Source organism: Mauremys mutica, chromosome 4 (assembly GCF_020497125.1).
Source record: "Mauremys mutica isolate MM-2020 ecotype Southern chromosome 4, ASM2049712v1, whole genome shotgun sequence".
NCBI classification, from domain to species: Eukaryota; Metazoa; Chordata; order Testudines; family Geoemydidae; genus Mauremys; species Mauremys mutica.
The window spans coordinates 42452355-42471139 of record NC_059075.1 but is presented as its reverse complement, the minus strand read 5'-3'; the positions used below and the strand labels follow the sequence as shown (position 1 = coordinate 42471139).

The following is an 18785-nucleotide window of genomic DNA, read 5'->3' as shown; positions in this document are numbered from 1 at the left end:
AGAGTGGTGTAATGAAGCCTGGTAAACCATTAGATTAGAGGTGAGAGACCCCTCTCCAGCCACAAAGCCATCCAGGGGAGTGAATGGAAGCCAGGTCTCTAGCCTGGCAAAGCAGAGCACTAATCTGAGACCTGTTGAGTTCTGTTTTATTGTAACCTCATCGCCCCCCCCATCCCATTCATCTTTCATCCACCTGTCGTGCCCTGCCTGACATGCAGATTGTGAACTCTCTGGGGCAGGGACTGTTATTTTTGTTCTATGTCTATACAGCACCTAGCACAGAGGGACCCTGTTCCTTGGTTGGGGTTCCTAGGCACTCCCCTAATAGAAATAGCCACCTCTAGGGAGGTTGGCCAGATGAGCCTGGGTTCTGGAATGAAAACCAGGTCTCTGACCTAGCAGAGCAGAACACTATTCCCTAAGGCACCGGGCCTGGAGTGGAATCTGGCACAGCACAGCTTCCACCTTAGGGCAATGAGCCGGCCATGTTTTTCATTCCAACATCCCTCTCGCTCTGTCACCCCCAACTGCATATTTTGAAGTTGGCAGCTTATTGCCTTGTGTAGACAGGGATGTTAATAGGCCTGTTAGCCCTCTGTGGCTGGCACCACTGCTGAGTAGGGTTGCCAAGCCTTCTGGATTGGCTTGGAGTCTCCCAGAATCGATCTCCCAGTGGCTACTGAAACCAATCCAGGAGATTTTAACAGGCTGCTAAAAGTCAGGTCGGTGGTGCAGTGGGGATAAGGCAGGCTCCCTACCTGCCCTGACTCCACATGGCTCCTGGAAGTGACTGGCACGTCCCTCTGGCTCCTAGACACAGAGGATGCCAGGGAGTCTCTGCATGCTGCCTCCACCCCGAGCGCTGACTCTGCAACTCCTGTTGGCTGGGAACCGTGGCCAATGGGAGCTGCAGGGGTGGTGACTACAAGCAGGGGCAGCGCGCAGAGCTGCCTGGCTGCCCCTGAGCCTAGGAGCCGGACATGCTGGTCGCTTCTGGGAGCCGCCCAAGGTAAACGCTGCCCGGCTGGAGCCCACACCCCAACCACCTGCCCAGCCCTGAGCCCCCTCCCACACCCAAACTCCCTCCCAGAATCCTCACCCCTTCCCGCACTCCAACCGCCTGCCCCAGCTGGGTGAAAGTGAGTGAGGGTGGGGGAGAACGAGTGACGGAGGGATGGGGAATGGAGTGAGTGGGGGGCAGGGCCTCGGAGAAGGGGCAGGGTAGGGGCGGGGCCTTGAGGCAGGGCAAGGGTGTTTGGGTTTATGCGATAAAACCAAACCGTTGGCAACCCTACTGCTGAGCACTGAAGAGCTATAAAATTTCAACTGACAGGCAATGACTTTCCCAGCTGCTTCCTCTGAGGGTAGGGGCTGGTGGTGCTGGAGTTTCCTTTATCTTAGATTTCAGAGTGGTAGCTGTGTTAGTCTGTATCAGCAAAAACAATGAGGAGTCCTTGTGGCACCTCAAGGATTCCTCATTGTTTTTGCTTTATTTTAGAGGCACTCCTTCCCATTGTGTCCCTAGGGAGGCTCACGGGAAGGTTACAGCATCAGAGAGGACTGTGTTTTTTATAAACTGTGGTTCCCCTGCCTCACCCCACAACATCCCCCCCCCCCAGCGCTCTGGGCCCAGACTCCCTGAGGCCCTGTAACTGACAGGTCCATTCTGTTTGTTTCCAGTGTTCCGGGAAAAGCCCCTGTTTCCGCCAAGCCGGGCCCAGGCCTTGATCCAATTGAAACCACCTGAGGAATATTCCTACGTGCAGTCCATCCTCAGGCTGCTCCGCAATACCAATTTCGTCCTGTTGATAGTCGCGTATGGTAAGATCCAGTCTCGGCTCTGCTAAGTGACAGGTGAACGCGGAGATCTTCCTGCTAGTGTGTGTGCCAGGATGGGTCCTCCCTTGGCAGTGCTGGCCAGTATCTGGCCTGGGCTGCTAGCAGGAGATAGATCTTCCTTGCTCACAGTCCCTCCCCCAGGCAGCTCTGGGAGCAAGTCATTATCTGGAATAACCTGCTCACTTATAATATGGGCAAAGAGCTGCTAAACTTACACAGCCAATGGCAAGTGTGTGGCCTCCAACAGTCCCTGTGGAATCAGCAACGGGGAGGGATTGTGGAGGGACTAGAGAGGGTATGGACATAGCCTGTGGTCTCCAGCAAAGCCCCACCCCCAAGAAGCCTGAGGGAGGGAGTTTGTTAAGGTCCCCTCTGCTTGTGTCTGTCCTGCTAAGTCAGCTGCTCACTTCTCCCTCTGCAGCACTCTCAGTAATGTGCCCCTTGATTTGTTTGCATGGGTATGGTGGGGGAGTGAGGTGCAGGTTCTGCTTTTGACACTGTAATTTTGTAATGTGATGAAGCAATTCCCCTAGTAAGAAGGGGAAGATGACTTTGCTATGGTTTATTGGCTGTGCTCGGCAGGGGCGGCTCTAGCAATTTCGCCGCCCCAAGCACGGTGGCACGCCGCGGGGGGCGCTCTGACGGTCGCCGGTCCTGCGGCTCCGGTGGACCTCCTGCAGACGTGCTTGCGGAGGGTCTGCTGGTCCTGCGGCTCCGGTGGAGTATCCGCAGGCATGCCTGCGGGAGGTCCACCGGAGCCACCTGCCGCCCTCCCGGAGACAGGCAGAGCGCCCCCCGCGGCATGCCGCCCCAAGCACGCGCTTGGCGCGCTGGGGTCTCGAGCCGGCCCTGGTGCTCGGTGCCTTAAGTGACCCACCCAAGCCCTGAACAGCGGCCTCTGTACCCCAGTAGGATGTATTCTAGCCAGCTGCACGGAACTCTAGGAAGTTGTTGTGTGTGTGAATGTGTCACACTTGGTTCTAGGTGTGAAATGGTTTCTGGCATAGGCTGGCTCTGTTCTCAGTGCCTGGCAACAGAAATCTCCTTGTTGGAGAAGCCCCTCAGGAGAAGGTAAGAATGGGATATACAGTACATAGGGAAAGCTTCTGGTTGGGGTCTGAAGCAGTCTGGGATCTCCAGCCCACTCACAGGTTGTTCTGCCCACACAAGTGGCTAATGGAACATCTGAGTGATTAACAAGGCTTGGGGACAGTGTGATGTTCACTTTGGAGCTGCAAAAGGCCTATTAGGTCATTTAGTCCTTTCTCCCTGGGGAGTGCAGTAAAGCTTTCTAGAAGTGACCTTCAGATCTACCAGGTTACTCCTGCCATGCCATTACGTTTCCCAGATCACTCAGTCCCGTACTGCACCTTCTCTTCCCCTCTCCCATCCGGCTGCCCCCAAGCTTCATAGCGAGGAGCTAGAAAGAGTCCCAGGATTGTTCTGTGTCTGATGCCCTCTGAGAAAATCAGATACAGATGCTGGCTGAAAGTCTGTCCTTAATGTGCCCATCAAACTGTGTGGGTGTAAGTGTGAAGAAGGGGAAGGGATTAGTTACTAATTAGAGTGACCCGGTGCTAGTGATGAGAAGGGCCTCTCAGTGTGAAGAGTTTCTTTAGAATCTGATCTTCCTGGGATAATTCCTCCCTTTAGAGTCACTGGGGCATTTGAAAAAGCTGTTTAGTGGCTTCAACACTTCAACTGCTCTTCCTCCTGGCTTGTGGTGGTGGGTTTTTGTTTGTTTTGTTTGTTTTTTGCCTCCTCTGCTCACTTGGCTCTGCCTGACTCACCCTTGACTTTCAGTTCCCTAACAACAAAGATAAAGTGACTGAGACTTAGAGGGCCCCAAAGCAATGAAGTGCTTTGTGCGGGTCTGAGGGCTTGTCTGCACTTACAGCGCTGCAGCAGTGCACGGGTGCAGCTGCGCCACTGTAGCGCTTAGTGAAGACGCTACCTACGCTGATCAGAGAGTTCTCCACCTCCCTGAGAGGTGGTAGCTATGTTGATGGATGAAGCCCTCCTGTTAAGATAGTGCTGTCTACCCCAGGGGTTAGGTTGGTATAAATGCATCGCTCATGTGTGTAGATATTCCGTAGGTGAACATGCACTGTTTGACATGCAGCTTTGAGCTGAAACAACGGTAGGTAGAGGACATGTGCTGACCTTTCATGCTCCTTCTTCCTATCCCTGAAGCTACCAGTGAAGTGTCCCTTAGTAAACTCTGTGTTCCAGAGTGGGGCGGGGGGGTGAAGTGGGCCAACAGCCTCGCCAGGTTCCTCTGCGCATTCCTGCCAGGGCCAAATCTTGTGAAGAGCAAGATTCAACACTGTGGGGGTGTTCCTGCTGCCGGCTCCCACTGAAGAGTTTTCCCTGGTGTCCCTCCTATCTTATCTCTCTGGAGGTTACTGACCCACCTGGAACTCACTATTGTACTCGGTGGCTTTTGGAGTGAATGGGATGGGTGTTTCCTGTCCAGACAGTGTGTCAGGAACCGATAACATGCTGATCCCCTCCTTTGCTGCTGCGCCTCTCAGGAATTTGTGACATTCAATCTGGCTCAGTCTCCCTTGGGGCCATGTGTGTCTGTCTGCTGGATATATTCTACTCTAGCTAAATCCCTGTATCACACTCATCACCATGGCCTAGTTAAATGTGTTGGCAGAGGCTGGACATGAGGGAGGTGTGAACTCCACTCCAGCTGCTGCTGCTGCACCACTCAAGGCTTTTCACTGTCAAAGTGCTTCATAAATGTTGATGTGTGTGGTGAGGGTGTTGCCATTCTGCTGTTGGGGGAAACTGAAGCACAGGGAGGGGAAGTGACTTGCTGCAGGTTGCAGAGGTAGAGTCAGTGTCAGAGCTGGGATTAGTCTGTCTCCCCATCCTGTGCTCGGGCTACTATACTGCTCCTTTCTACTGCACCCTGGGGTGCTTCCTGCTGTGTTCACTCAGGCTTTGAGAGAAAGAGAGAGAGGATGGGGATGTGGGAATTTTGCACTTTACTGGGCTTTAAAAATTGCAGATGTCTCAACACAGGGACTTTAAACTTTGTTTATCCCGAGCACAGGGATGTGTGGGCTGTGACTGGTGGAACCTATGATCCCCACCCACCATCACAGTGATCACTAAAGCCTTAAAGAGAAACCAGCTGCAAATGTGAATGACTTTCTGAGAAGAGGATTGAATTGACCATTATGGGTCTTGTCCACATGGGAAAGCTTTTTCAGCATCACTTATGGTGAGAATTTATATCAGTAGAGTAATACTGCTATGACCCCCTGTGTGGACACTTTTTTATTCTGGTGTAAGGGTGGCTTTTTTGGTGTAGCTTGTGTCCCTTGGGAAGGGGTTTAAGCTAAAGCAAAGCAACCCTTATAGTGAAATAAAGTGTCCACACGGGGGTAGGGTTATACTGGCATTAACATCTCTTTAAGACTTCAGTGATCTTTATGTGTGACTGATCATACTTTTCCAACTACACGAGCCCATAGTGACTTGAGAAGGTGCTGTTATTGCTCAGCAAGCTGCTTAGCTCCTACTCAGTTACTAGGACTTCTTGGCCAGAAGAGCCACTTCCTGCTGGCTATTGCTGGGGGCAGTGGGCCAGTTCCCCATTATGAGGAAGCCTCCAGCTGGGACATCTCTTCCAGCTCACACTAGGTCACTGGCCTTGGTATTGCAATGTTAATTGGCTCTGAGCTCCTCAAGGGAGGCCCTGCCAACCCAGCACTAATCTGGGTGAGTAGAGTTCTCTCTTGGCCTGGTGGAGTAGGTGGTAAATGAGGTCAGTCAAGAATGAGTCAGGCTGTGAGCAGCTTACTGACCCCAACATAGCCCAGGTCAGTCATTCTGCAGCTGTCCAGCTAGGGCAGGACGTGGAGGTCAGGAGAGCTAATTTGTGAGCTGCACCACCCAGTGGGTAGAGAAGAGTGATTGCACTAGAGGGAGGAGGTGCTGGGGCCTGGATCCACTGGGCCCCCTATCAGCTCTAAAAATGTGTGTGACCTCCCCCCACTCAGATAAGGAGCAACTCTGAGACTGCAGGGTTCAGCCCACCCACTGAGCTGAGATATAGCTCAGCTTGGCTGGCCCAGCAGCCCCTTGCCTTCCCTCCATTTGTAGCTCCTCTGCTAGCTGACATGGCCAAGGCAGCCAGCTGTTCTGCAGACTCCCCAGCCCCATTGTAAAACACCATGCCCACACTCTCAGTGCCTGATGCCTGGGTCTCTTCTGGGTCTCTGGATTAGAACATCCACACTCAGTGGAGCCCTCTCTAGGTCTCCAACTAGGGTGACCAGATAGCAAGTGTGAAAAATTGGGATGGGGGTGGGAGGCAATAGGAGCCTATATGCGAAAAAGCCCCAAATATCGGGACTGTCCCTATAAAATCAGGACATCTGGTCACGCTATCCCCAATCTTTCTTCACCCAGCAGGAGAATGGCAGGCTGTGAATGTGCTGTGTTTTTATTCACCTCTCAGGTTTGAACACTGGTTGCTTCTATGCCCTGTCCACTCTGCTGAACCGCATGGTGATCCAGCACTATCCAGTAAGTACCTGCAATGTGCTCTCCTACAGCATTGCTGTCAAAAGAAAGTTTGTATAGAACATGATGCAACAGCACCTCCTGCTGGGAGAGTCTGGTATTGGAGCTACTGTGCGCTTCCTCTGCAGCAGCCATCGCTCCTATCCCTGTTCCTTACAGCATTTTCTGCTGGAAAAGAATTAGGCTGGTGAGCTCCACCAGCGGCTATGCCTCTATACCATAATCAGTTGTGCTTTCTTCTATTAACTCACTCAGTCACTGCTTGTGCCCCATTTCCCTCAACCTTTTTCTTTCTGAGCACCCCTCCAACATGCTATAGAAACTTCAGGGCATGAGGTGTGGGGGGGTGTCTGGGCTTCAGCCACCGGGCTTCTGCCCTGAGGGGCACCAGGGCTCGGGACTCCGGCTGCTGGGCAGACCTCAGGCATAGGCATAGTTTGACTTCTGTTTTGGGGTGGAGGGCAGGTCCAGTGGGGTCTAGGGCGAGAGCACCAACTCCAACCCCTGACTCACCTCAGCAGGCCACCCAGGATTGCAGGGGGGTGCACCCAAAAATTATAACTCAGCTCAAAAAGTTTGAAAACTGCTCAGGGTGTGGGGAGGGGATAACTAGGAGCTGTGTGCAGAGAGGGGTGTAGCAAAGGGTGCAGGCAGAGGAATAGCTAGGGGCTGTGTGGTTGCTGCTCCCTGAAGGCTGTGTTGGCCCTGGAGCTGGGTCCCTCCGACAGGGCCGCTCTTACCTGCTGCAGGAGCAATCAAAGGGGGCTGGGAGCTGAGGAGCAGACGCAGCCCCAGGCACTAGCAGCAGCAGGAGATGGGCCAGCACCAGGGCCCACTGCTTCATGGCACCAGCCAGAGCAGCAGCTGCCTTGCACTGCCCGGCTCCAGCTTCCCACCTCCAGCCTGGTCAGGGGGCAGAGGGGAGAGGAGAAAGTAGGAGTGTGGAGCCGCTCCCAGGCTGCCCCAGTCTGGTTACGGCACTGCAGTTTGTGGGGGCAAAGCCCCTCGTACCCTCCCAAACTGCACCCATGGGTTCTGGGCTTTGCCCTGTGGGGTGCCAGGGCTTGGGCTCGCAGACCCCCTGAAATCGGCTCATGGACCCCCAGAAGGCCATGGACCACCGCTTGAGAACCGCTGCCCTACAGCACTACCAGCTGGGAGCCTCCTGAGAGTCATTGCTCCTGCACCTTTCACTACATTGCCTTCCCATGGAGGAGAAGGGAGTGTTCCATAGCTAGGGCTTCTGTAACATTCCCTAAAGCACCTCCTGCTGGGAAAGGCCAGGACTGGGATACCTGGGAACATCTTTTCCCTGGGGTTACTCTACATTCCTGTATCAGAGGGGGAGCCGTGTTAGTCTGGATCTGTAAAAGCAGCAAAGAGTCCTGTGGCACCTTATAGACTAACAGACGTATTGGAGCATGAGCTTTCGTGGGTGAATACCCACTTCGTCGGATGCCCGACAAAGTGGGTATTCACCCACGAAAGCTCATGCTCCAATACGTCTGTTAGTCTATAAGGTGCTACAGGACTCTTTGCTGCTCCTACATTCCTGGTAAATCCTGAACAAGCTGACCCAAAGACCAGTACTGGACAGCAAGCTTTGAAAGGCCTTTAGTATCTCCTCCTCTGAGGCCCTTTTAGCCATCCATCCCCACTTGCTGTTGGCCATTAGCTAGTTCTTGTGTTGATGTGTGTCTTCCCATAGGGGGAGGAGGTGAATGCTGGAAGAATTGGACTCACCATTGTAGTGTCTGGCATGGCTGGAGCTCTGCTCTCTGGCATCTGGTTGGATAAAACCAAAACCTACAAGTAAGTCCCTTGCACTCGTGTCTCCACAACTCCATCCTACTCTCTGCCACATGGAAGGCAAACCCCAGGGGAGGCAGCTCTGCCTTCCAGTGGCTTGACGAGGTGGGTGAAGTAATATATTTTATTGGACTGACTTCTGTTGTAAGAGAGACAAGCTTTCAAGCTTGTTACAGAGCTCTTCCTCAGGTCTGGGGCAGTGGGGTGGGGGAGAAGAACTGTGTTCCCACAAATCCAATCATCCTGCAGTAAAAGCAAGAATTTGGAGCAGTATATTAGCTCATTTTGGGAGTTTCCTGAACCCAGGAGATACCAGCCACACTTTTTGGTTCTGGAGCTACTCATTCCTTTATTACAAGAACTGGTAATGGAGCTACTTCTCCAGGATTCCTGTGTGTCTCTGGTTTAGTTCTGGTGTTTGTGTTTAGGGATTAACGGGTTTGGGTCTGGCCTATCATGAGGGTAGAGATTATTTGTGTGTGGAAAGACAAAACACCTGCTTCCACCAGATAAGAACTTACCATAGAGCTGCCTTGTCAAGGGCTGTACAGAAGGAGCTGAAAGGAAGAGAGCTGCTTTTTGGGAGCTGGAGCAGGGCCAGAGCAACCTGCATAGGCAAGGAAGGCTAGGGCTAGGGTATGAATTGTCGGTGTGTGTGGGATTTCTTTGGGGGAGGCTAGGTGGGAGAGCAGGGGTCTGGAGCCCCTCCTCTTTGGGAGGAAGGGGGTGAGTTGAGGGTGCATTTCTCTGAGGGAAACAGAGTGAGGCAGACTTCCATGTCTGACTTCTTTCTTTCTGTTTTGTCTTGTGCCAGAGTAGACAGGGCTTTATTCTAATAGTAGGAGATGGGAAGAAGGCTGCTTCCATGACCTTTCTGTTCCAGGACCCACCACAGCATTTATTCTGGCTCTGGTAGCATAGGCTATCCACAGCAAGGGAAAGCTTCCCATGGCCAGCTACCCCTAGGTGGGTATGTTTAGGGGCCACAGCTTGTTTGGGTATCCCCAGCTGTAGCTCCAGCCATCGGTACTGGCAAGTCCAGGGACCAAGTCTAGAGCAGAAACCGACCTTTTGGGCCAACCCTAAGATGGCAGATGAGGACTTATGGGGGAATTGGGGAGCAGGGAGAAAAGCAGGAGCAAATGATCGCTAGATGTGTCAGCCAGTCACTTACTGCTGTGTCTGGTGGCTGTGTGCAGCTGGGCTGGGTTAATGTGCATTTCTTTTGGCAGCTGTGGTTACTGTAGCCCTAGGAGGTGGGAACACATGCTGTCACTAACTGCATTTTTGCTGCTCTGTAATTTGCAGCCCCTAACAACTCTGTCATGCTGGCAACATGGCCCAGACTGGCCCAGCTATGGCATGTGACATTCCCACTCTCCCAAATGGAGCTGTATTGCTGCACAGAGGTCACAGTGTAAGGGATTTGTGGCTGCACAGTAGGAGCTGGGAGTCCGTTCGCAGCAGTGTGAAAACAATCCCCCGTTTGTTCGGAGGGCTGTGGTCGCATGGAAGGGGCAGAATGAGCGTGTTTTGGCAGCGCTGGGATTGGCAGCATGGTGTGTGCACTGAATGGGCTAAACTAATCTCCAGCGCAACCCTGCTGACTAACTTTAGGGAGATGGTAGGATAAACATAGCCTAGTGTGAGAAGGGCACTGCCAGGAAATTGGGCTGGTTCAGGTTGTTCATAGGGGTTTCTGTAAAACAGCAAACATTAACAGAACCTTTCCACTGAGAATAAATTTAAAATTCTGAAAAAGCCTGTTGTTTTTTAAATTATCAGTCCCAAGAGGTCAAATGCTACGGTGATGGGGGGCTTGGGGTTCATACAGTGTCACGGACACAAAGGCTGGGCCATGAGAATCAGGTAACAAAACTGCCAAGCTGAGTGAAAAGAGTGAACTTCTCCCTCCTCTTATCAAAGTAGGGAAGGGCAGCACTCAAAGTGTGTTATTTACCTTTGAATTTGCATGAAAGACTAATGCCACTAGTCAGCTAGACAGCTTCCCTGTCTCCCTTAGCCAGGAATGGAATGGCCACGCATTGTCTCCTCCTGTCTGTCAGGGGGGTCTGTGAGTTAGCCCCAAGGTTGTGCTCTCATTGAATGTGGTCTGTCAGCAATGAAAAGCTTTGGCAGCTTCTCCGAGTGCAGAGAGACCATGCCAGCTCTCAAAATAACACATTTTGGCCTCTATTTTGGTTCCAAGGGTGGGTCAGTGGGGTATGTGTTCACTGCGTTGTGTGTAATTTCATCTGTAGTCAGATACAGTCTGTGGTGGAAACCAGAAACCTCCCTGCACCCTCAAGTTTCTGGTTGGGGGGACTTAGATAGTGGGAGGCCAGTGGCTTACTCCTGGGGGAATTCTGCCCCACTGTGCGTGCGCAGAATTCACAGACTTCTTTGCTACTCTGCAGAAAAATGACTATATAACAGGGAAGCTGCAAGAATGGTCATGTGGCCCTCCCCACTAGCGGGGTCCTGTGTTTCAGGTGCGTGGAGCAGCAGGGGGAGAGGTAGATCACTGCGAGGGTGGAGGGTGTTGAAATGCCCAGCCAGAATCCCACACCCGACACCCCACCCTGCTGAGCCTTACCCCCTTCACCCAGCCCTCCCCAGCCCCACCTGGTGGCTCCTATCCTGCAGCGGGCTCAGCTGCTAATCCCAGCTGGGCTGGGGGTGGAGAAGAGTGCACTTCCCCTGCACAGATTGGCAAGGACAGGGTAAGACCCACCCCCAGAAACCTTCCCTGGCTCCACACCCCCTCCCCTTCCTGCTTCTTGCCCCCACAGCTCGTCAGCTGCGGCGGGAGGGGTCACTATATGGGGAGCTGCTTCCCTGTCCGTCCAACCCCCAAGCATCCAGATCCCCCACATACCCAGACCTCCCCTGCACCCAGCCCTCCCTGCTGAGCCCCATCCCTCCTGCATCTGGACCCCACCAAGCCCTTCCCCTCTACACCCTCATCCCTGCATCCAGACTCCCACCCTGCACCCAGACCTCCCCCCCCTGCTCAGTCCCCTGCACTCAAACCCCCACCCTGATGAATCCCACCCCCATGCACCTGCACCACCCTGATGAGGCCCCTGCACCTGAGCCCCCACCCCACTGAGCCTCAACCAGCTGCATCCGGACTCCCATCCCACCAAGCCCCACTCTCCCTGCACGCAGACACCCCTCCCACTGATCCCCCCCCCACCCAGACTCCACCTGCTGAGCCCCATTCCCCCACACTTTTAATTTTTAATCTAAAATTAGAATTAACTGAATTATAAATGCTGTTTTGTTTTTAAATGCCCCTACTGGCAGGGGTCTGTCTTAAATTTTACAAAACTAATATATGCAAAACCCCAAATACTGAAAATGAAGGCCCTGATCCTGCAGATACTTAAGCAGGTGCATAACTTGACTCACATGAACAGTCCCATTGGCTTTAATAATGGTTAGTACTTACAGTTAAACATGCACATAAGTGTTTGGAGCACCAGGAGCTAAAATTGTAATTGTAATTTAAAAAAATCTCATAGGGACATAAAATCTTTGTCACTTCAGAACAAAATTGCTTTGGTGTTAGACTAAAAAACTTTTCATTGTTTTCTGCATATTAAACAAAGATATTGTGAACTTTTTTATACATACCAGCCAAAACTTTCAAAACTAGGAGCCTAAAGTTCCATAGCTTGTATTTAGGCACTTAAGTGACGTAGGAGCATGAGTCCCACTGACTTCAAAGTGTTCAAATCCCAATGGAGTATAGCCTAGTCTAGGGGTCCCCAACGCGGTGCCCATGGGCACCATGGCGCCCGCCAGGGTGTCTAAGTGCGCTCGCATTCTGGCCAGCGGACGAGCACCCACCAAAATGCCGCCGAACGCCTCTGGATAACGACGCTTGTTGGCGGCATTTTGGCGGATGCTTGTCCGCCGCCATGGTCCTTCGTGGCTTGTCATCGAAAAAGGATGGGGACCACTGAAGCATTTCACCTTTCTTGACTTGTGGCAGTTCAGTATATCAGAATGTGGGTGTTTGGTTGCAAATATAGTAAAGGCAATTTGCTTATCAGTTTTGTGTTTGAGCATGAGGTGTTCTTACAGTAAGGGTTTTGATGAGACCGTGGGCTTGGTTTTTCAGCAAAGATTAGCATTTTAAATGTGAAGCTTTTTATTAGAAAAAATCTCTATGCAAAATGAGAACTAACAATGAAGATACTATAGAAGCAAGTACAGAGCATCTACTGTAGCGATAAAATGGGAAGAAGGTAAAGAACTAGCAACATGTGAATAAAAAATCTGATTTAAAATAAAAATAGTTTTTTTTAAATGTTTGTTTTGTAAATCCAATTTTTTTTTTAATTAACCCTGATAATTCTTTTACTTCCATCAGTTTCAGTTTGGATACAGAATTCACCTTCATTCCCTATCGTAACGATTGTGCTGTGGTGCTCTGGGCTGCTAAGCAGCTACTAGGTGGGGGAAGTGATCTCTGTGTATAGGCTGGTAGAACATAGGCTTATCTCTCATCTTCCAGGTTGCCTCAATTTCCTTCTCTACAGAAGAGATGTTCTTCCCAAACAAGGGAATCCTTCATTTGGTCTTGCACCATTGGGATACAGGCAGGGGTGAAAAGTAATTTACAGGACTTACCGGTACTGCCGGAGTCCTGAGGAGGGCGTGGCCTCATCCAGAAAAGGCGTGGCCTCAACCGGAAGAGGCAGGGCCTGTCAAGATTTAAAGGCCCTGGGGCACCGGCTGTGTCTGGGAGCCCCAGGGCCTTTAAATCAACCCGGGGCTCCCAGCTGCAGAGGTGGCCGGGAGCCCCCGGGGCTCTCAGGCAAATTAAAGGGCCTGGGGCTCCGGGCCCTTTAAATCCCCACCACAGCTCCGGCTGGGATTTAAAGGGCTCGGGGCTCCCGTGGCTGCAGGGAGCCCCGAGCCTTGCCAGGCTGGGGGCTAGGATTTAAAGGGCCCGGAGCTCCCACGGCTGCGGGGAGCTCCGAGCCCTTTAAATCCTGGCCCCAGCCCAGCCACCGGAGCTGCGGGTGGGATTTAAAGGGCTCAGAGCTCCCCGCTGCTTCGGGAAGGCCAGAGCCCTTTTAATCCCGGCCACGGAAGCCGGTGCGGTCCGGCACGGCGTACTGGCTCTTGCCGATACGCCGGACTGGACTGGACTGGCTTACTTTCACCTCTGGATACAGGGGAGTCAGGACTCCTGGGTTCCATTCTTGGTTCTGCCACAGACCTACTGAGTGACCTTGGGCTGAGTCCCTTTCCTCTCTGTTGGCTCAGTTTTCCCTGTTGATGCGACAGGGAAGCTGTTGTTCCTCTTCCTCCCAGGGAGGTGGAGGGTTGTGAAGCTTCCCTTGCTAGCATGTGGAAAGTGCATTGAGATCCTTGGATGGGAAGGGCTAGAGAAGAACGTTGAATGAAAGCTAAAAGGCCTGTTCCTGACTGTGCCTTGTCTTGCAGGAAGACGACGCTGGTGGTTTACATCATGTCTCTGGGGGGCTTGGTAGCCTATACCTTCACCCTGAGCCTAGGCCACCTCTGGGTGGTCTTTGTGACTGCAGGCGTGCTGGGGTAAGTTCACATGTAGTCTGCTTTCCACAGGACTTATTCTCCCTCCCAAGTGGGAGCCAACCCTAGGAAGGCATAGAGACTACCCAATTTAGCCCAGGCTTTCTGCTGCCTCCCACATTAATCTGGAAACACCCCTTCCCTCTGGCCCCTGCAGTGGCATAGAAGGGAAGGCAGAGGTGTCACAGCCCGAAGCAGCAGGGGCCAGGGTGGGGCAGGCTCTATATAGCTCTTCCATGGGAGGAGGATAAGGTGTTGTATTCTCCCCAAGTCTCTCCTGGAGCCTCTGACTGGGAGAGCTGAGGGACGTGTGTAGCAGCCCCTACTACTCCTCCCTGTCCCAGCTGGCTCTGAACGCTCTGCCAGGCTCCTTCCAGACATTGGAGAGAAGGATTGAGAACCATGGTGACAGATGGGTTTCTAAAATAGCCCTCGGCTGGGCGGCATCCTATCTAAGTCTCTTCCAGGCTTTTACTTTCCAAACTATCATTAACATTTTGACTCTGATGCCACTGGCTGACCCCGCTTCCTGGCAGCAATAGGTGGCTCCCTTCCCCCCATGCCTCTCTTCTCCCTGCCCCTGCAGGCCTGGCCTTCTGCACTACGGCTGCAGGCATAAACATTTGTGGGTTGGGACTAGAGTCCCGACCATGGCCATGTGGTCAGTGAGTCAGGTGGCTGGAGGGATGGGATGTTGTTGGGGGACCAGGCTTGTGCAGTCACTGAGTTAGGAGGAAACAGGGATCAGAGCCACATAGTCCTTTCCCCACTTCTCCCTCCACCAGCTGCTGACTTCTTCCTTTTCTGTGTACTGCTGTGCAGATTCTTCATGACCGGGTACCTACCGCTGGGTTTTGAGTTTGCGGCGGAGTTAACGTACCCAGAGTCAGAAGGAACATCTTCAGGCCTCCTTAATGTATCGGCACAGGTATGTTCTCCCCCGCACTTTGCCCAGCACTGCTAGAATGCCCTGCTAGGCCCAGGAGGATTCCTGTTCCACAGGGATACAGTTCATACCATTGGCCAATCCAGTGCAGTATCCTGCTCTGTCACAGAGAGCATCTGATGCTCCAGAGAGAGGCCATGCTTCAGCCCCAGGCCTTTGCTTTCTTGTTTTATTGCTGTCAAAACTGGAATTTAATCTTCAACTTCAGTGGCCTCCACCCCCTCCCTTGCCCCAGAAAGTCCTTCAGGATGCTGGAGCTCCCTGCCCCTCTGCACTGTCACTCCCAGCAGTCTAGGATCCCCCACTCCTTGGGTTACAGGGGATTCCAGCTGGCAGGCTCTGTTGTCCTCCCCTTAGCCAGAAGGAGGCACGTCATCCAAATTCAGCCCTTGTTTCTAACCCAGCTTCAGCTGAATGGATGAACGGCTGCAAGTCTGCGAGGGTTCTAAGTCCTTATTAGACCTGGCAAGCTGTTTAGTAAGCTGCCTTTCCCTGGTGAATCAGGGGCAAAGGGTGGGGGGAGGAGAGGCTGAGGGATGGTGGCCAGGCAAGGGCAGTACAGTAGCTCCATTCCATTCCTTACTTTTGTGTTAAAGGTTTTCGGGATCATTTTCACCATTGCCCAAGGGAAGATCATCGATCGCTTTGGGACGCAGGCGGGAAACCTCTTTCTTTGCTCCTTCCTACTCCTGGGGACTTTCATAACTGGTAAACCAGCTCCCCCAGAGATTCCCCACCTGACTGTGACCTGTGGGACTCGGCATGTGGAGTGAAGGCAGCTCCCCCACTGCAGCGCCTGCCGGGCTGCTCCAGCTGAGCAAGCTCCAGAACAGCAGCACCATGACTGTGCTGCTGATGCTTCCTTGTTGTGGCAGCCGGTCTGCGTCACTGGCTGAAGGTCCCAGTGGTGTGAGCTTTCCCAGTGCTGTCCCCTATCCATGCTCCTGGCTGGGGACTCAGCCCGATGAGGCTCCCTCATGGCTGGGCCAGGACCTCCCTCTGCTGCCTGACTGCTGTAGAAGTCCTATCTTCCTCATTCAGAATGGTAGATCCCCTGCTGGCCCCCCCAGTGTCTCCTTGAACCCTTTGCTGCCCCTGTGTAACCCCTGAGTTCTGTGAGACTTGCTTGTGTCCTCTGTTGTGTCCTTATGGCTCTCCTCTTCCCTCTACCTCTCAGTGTTCATTAAGGCCGATCTCCGGAGACAGCAGGCCAATATGGATGGTGAACAGACAGTGAGTAAACCCCCCTTTGACCTCTGGCTCTTTCCCTACTATGAGCTTAGGGTGACCCCTGCTCTGTCCTCTCCCCACCTGTTGGAATCTCTGTCTCTGGGTCATTACCATAATAACCATGACTCTCTTCTGCTGTCCCCATGATTGGCTGTCGACTTGGCAAGGGGAAGTTCCTTGCTGGAATTTGCAGCCCCGTGGCTGTGATCTCAGTCCTGCCAGGTATGGGGGTTTGTGGATATTCTGAGCTGCTCTCATTGGGTGTCACTGAACATTGGCCCCCAGGGAACCTGCAGAGCTAGGCATGTGTCCTGTTTTTTACATTAATGGCTAGGGATAGATGAGGGAGGTGGGGGAAGAGAGATGCACAACCCCCGCTGCTTCTGCCGAGAGGGAGTTAAAACTTAGCATTGCCATAGATAGGTCCATGTTTAAAGCATTGTGCAAACATCCTCACAGACCCCTGAAAAGGTGGGTAATTGCTTGTAGCCCCATTTTGCAGTTGAGGAAAGTGAGTCACAGAAAGATGGTGTCTTGTCCCAGGCTGCAGCAGGGATCAGTGGCATAGCTAGAATCAGAACTCTGGTCATCCTGGCTCCTGGCCCTTTGCTCAGACCACTAGATGTGGCTGCAAAGCTCCTGTTTATGCTCCTATATGCTGGGCACAGTGCTCCCATGGTCTGTGCAGTTAATGCAGCTCCATGTTTAAGAGAAGAGGCCTTTGGTGAATTAACCACTGTTGGATAATCTCAATGTTTCCCCCTTAGAGGGATTGGTTGTTGTCCTTACTGGCTCTGGGCTCCTCTTCCAGGACGTAAGCAGAGACGTCCACCCAGCGCTCCTGAAGCAATCAGTGTCCAAGGCTGGCAAAATGCATAAGATAAACTCCCTGCTGTATCGAATTTTACCTTTTTGGAAGACAGTGCCGCCTTCCACCAGATAATCTCTAACAGCGCCGATCTGGAGAGACCAGCAGCTCCAAGAGACCTCATGGCCACCCTGCTCCAACCGTCAGCCCAGGAAGGTGTATTTTTAAATAAAATATCTTTTATAGAAATAGCTCGGCACAAGCATAAAACATACTGGACAAAATACGCAAGGGGAGTTGATCCCCATGCAACCCTCCAAATGTAATCCCGGAGCAGGGGTAAAAAACGGCCACCAAATCCATCCTATGTGGGGCCCTCCAGTGTATTCACCTGGGGGCCCCTTGTTTAACCTATACCACAGCAGGTAACCTCCCCTGTTTGTTGAATCCAATAAGCTTCCTGGGGAGATGAGCCCCAATGTGGCAAACAGCATGGATTAAGGGACTGTGAAGCATTGAGCTCCCCAGCATAGTAATGCACACAGGAAAGCCTGGAAAATCACTAACACTGTTTAGCTTGGTTGTAGAATACAGCTGGTCACTACAGGTACAAAATTGTCTGAATTGATCCTGCCCCAGGGCTTTCTAAAGCTCCCTTGGTCACTGAGGAGGGAATGCTGGCTTAGCAGAGACTAGGTCTCCAAGGAGATAGATCTTCCAGCTCTAGTGCCAAAGATGTATTAATCTTGTGCCAAATTTCATCTGTAAATCCGTAATGCAACTGGGCTGCAGTGAAAGGTGCTAGTGCTGCTGCCTCTTGCTCAAAAAGAAGCTGTGGCAAGAGCCTGAAATATTCAATCTTTTAGGCAGCAGATGTAAAGACTACTGACAAGGCCCCTTTCTTTTATTAGCCACAAGGTCTCTTTCCAAATGAATTGCGGGCCTGTGCTCAGGTCAGATAAACTAATGGAACATTTTGTGAAAATTAAAATAAAATTGTGGGTCCTCATCTAGGAGGTGTTAAAACAAAGAGAAGGAGGCACAGCTGCTATTTCAATAGGACGAATCCTCCCCTCCTGTGGAACTGTCAGGCAGACCCAGGAACTAAACACATTAAGAACTGGAGGGATATGCTGGTGGTGAAGGGTCTTCAAACATGGAGTAATTCAGGGTAAATATCAAACCCATCCAGGAGCTGCTCTCATTGGAGGCCTCTGAGAGACTCTCCTTCAGCTCTGACCTCTGTCTGGCTTCTTTGCATGAACTTTATGACCTAGGTATTTCCCAAGCAAGCAAGTGGAGCAGGGCAGGAATAAGAGGCTGGGTCTATAACAAACAGTGTCATAACAGAGAGAAGTCTTCTGCACAGATTTAATAACTCTCAGTCCATAAACTTCCTCCTGTTGGCTGTATAGCCTGGGCTAGCTGGTCTCTCAGTAAAATAAATGGACTAAATGGGAGTCTGGTCAAATATGCAAATACTTTAAGTCCCAACTTGAGCAGATTTTGATCTGTCTAACTCACACTCGATGGGTTAAAATGGAAGCATCCATCAGAAGAGGGGAGGCTGAAATGTTGCTCACATTTATTGCCTCCTGGGGAGCTTTGAGCTAAAGGTTTTCCAACAGAAGATTCTGTAGTATTTTCAGGAGCTTTGCCAAGTACCCCACTTGCTCTCCATGCAGCTGGGGGTTTCATTGGTTTCCTCCTTCTCCAGGAATGGATGACTTTTCTGTCTCTCTCTCTTGCTCGTGTCCCTTTTTCTGGGATCATGACCTGTGGCTGTTGTTACAGAGACTCCAGGACAGCAGTCACATCGTGGATTATGGAAAGTAGCTTGTAGCCTTAACCCCATCACTTCCCATCCCCGCTCAGTAGCTCTCATACAAAGGTAGGAGAATCACACTAATCTGCTTATCTAATTGCTAACAGGAGTGGCACTGGCACCAAACCAATGGCACTAGCTGATGCTGCTCCCCAAGGCAATGCAACAACTGGAGTCATTGAGGTGTTTGGAGTATAGAGACAGGGTGGGGAGAA

General features: G+C 52.0%; 1 protein-coding gene across 7 annotated transcripts in view; it reads left to right on the top strand.

The window, feature by feature from the left end:
- The window catches only part of FLVCR2 (FLVCR heme transporter 2), a 58854-nt gene that overhangs the window by 31917 nt on the left and 8152 nt on the right, over positions 1-18785 (top strand). For 3 of the 7 annotated variants that reach the window (XM_045014676.1, XM_045014675.1, XM_045014672.1), the window contains exons 3-9: positions 1681-1821; positions 6317-6384; positions 8090-8193; positions 13654-13764; positions 14584-14689; positions 15304-15415; positions 15885-16698. In XM_045014676.1, the coding sequence (XP_044870611.1) occupies positions 1681-1821; positions 6317-6384; positions 8090-8193; positions 13654-13764; positions 14584-14689; positions 15304-15415; positions 15885-16084 (842 nt within the window). In that variant the 3' untranslated portion in view covers positions 16085-16698. The other 4 variants (XR_006578980.1, XM_045014674.1, XR_006578981.1 and 1 more) reach the window with 4 other exon arrangements.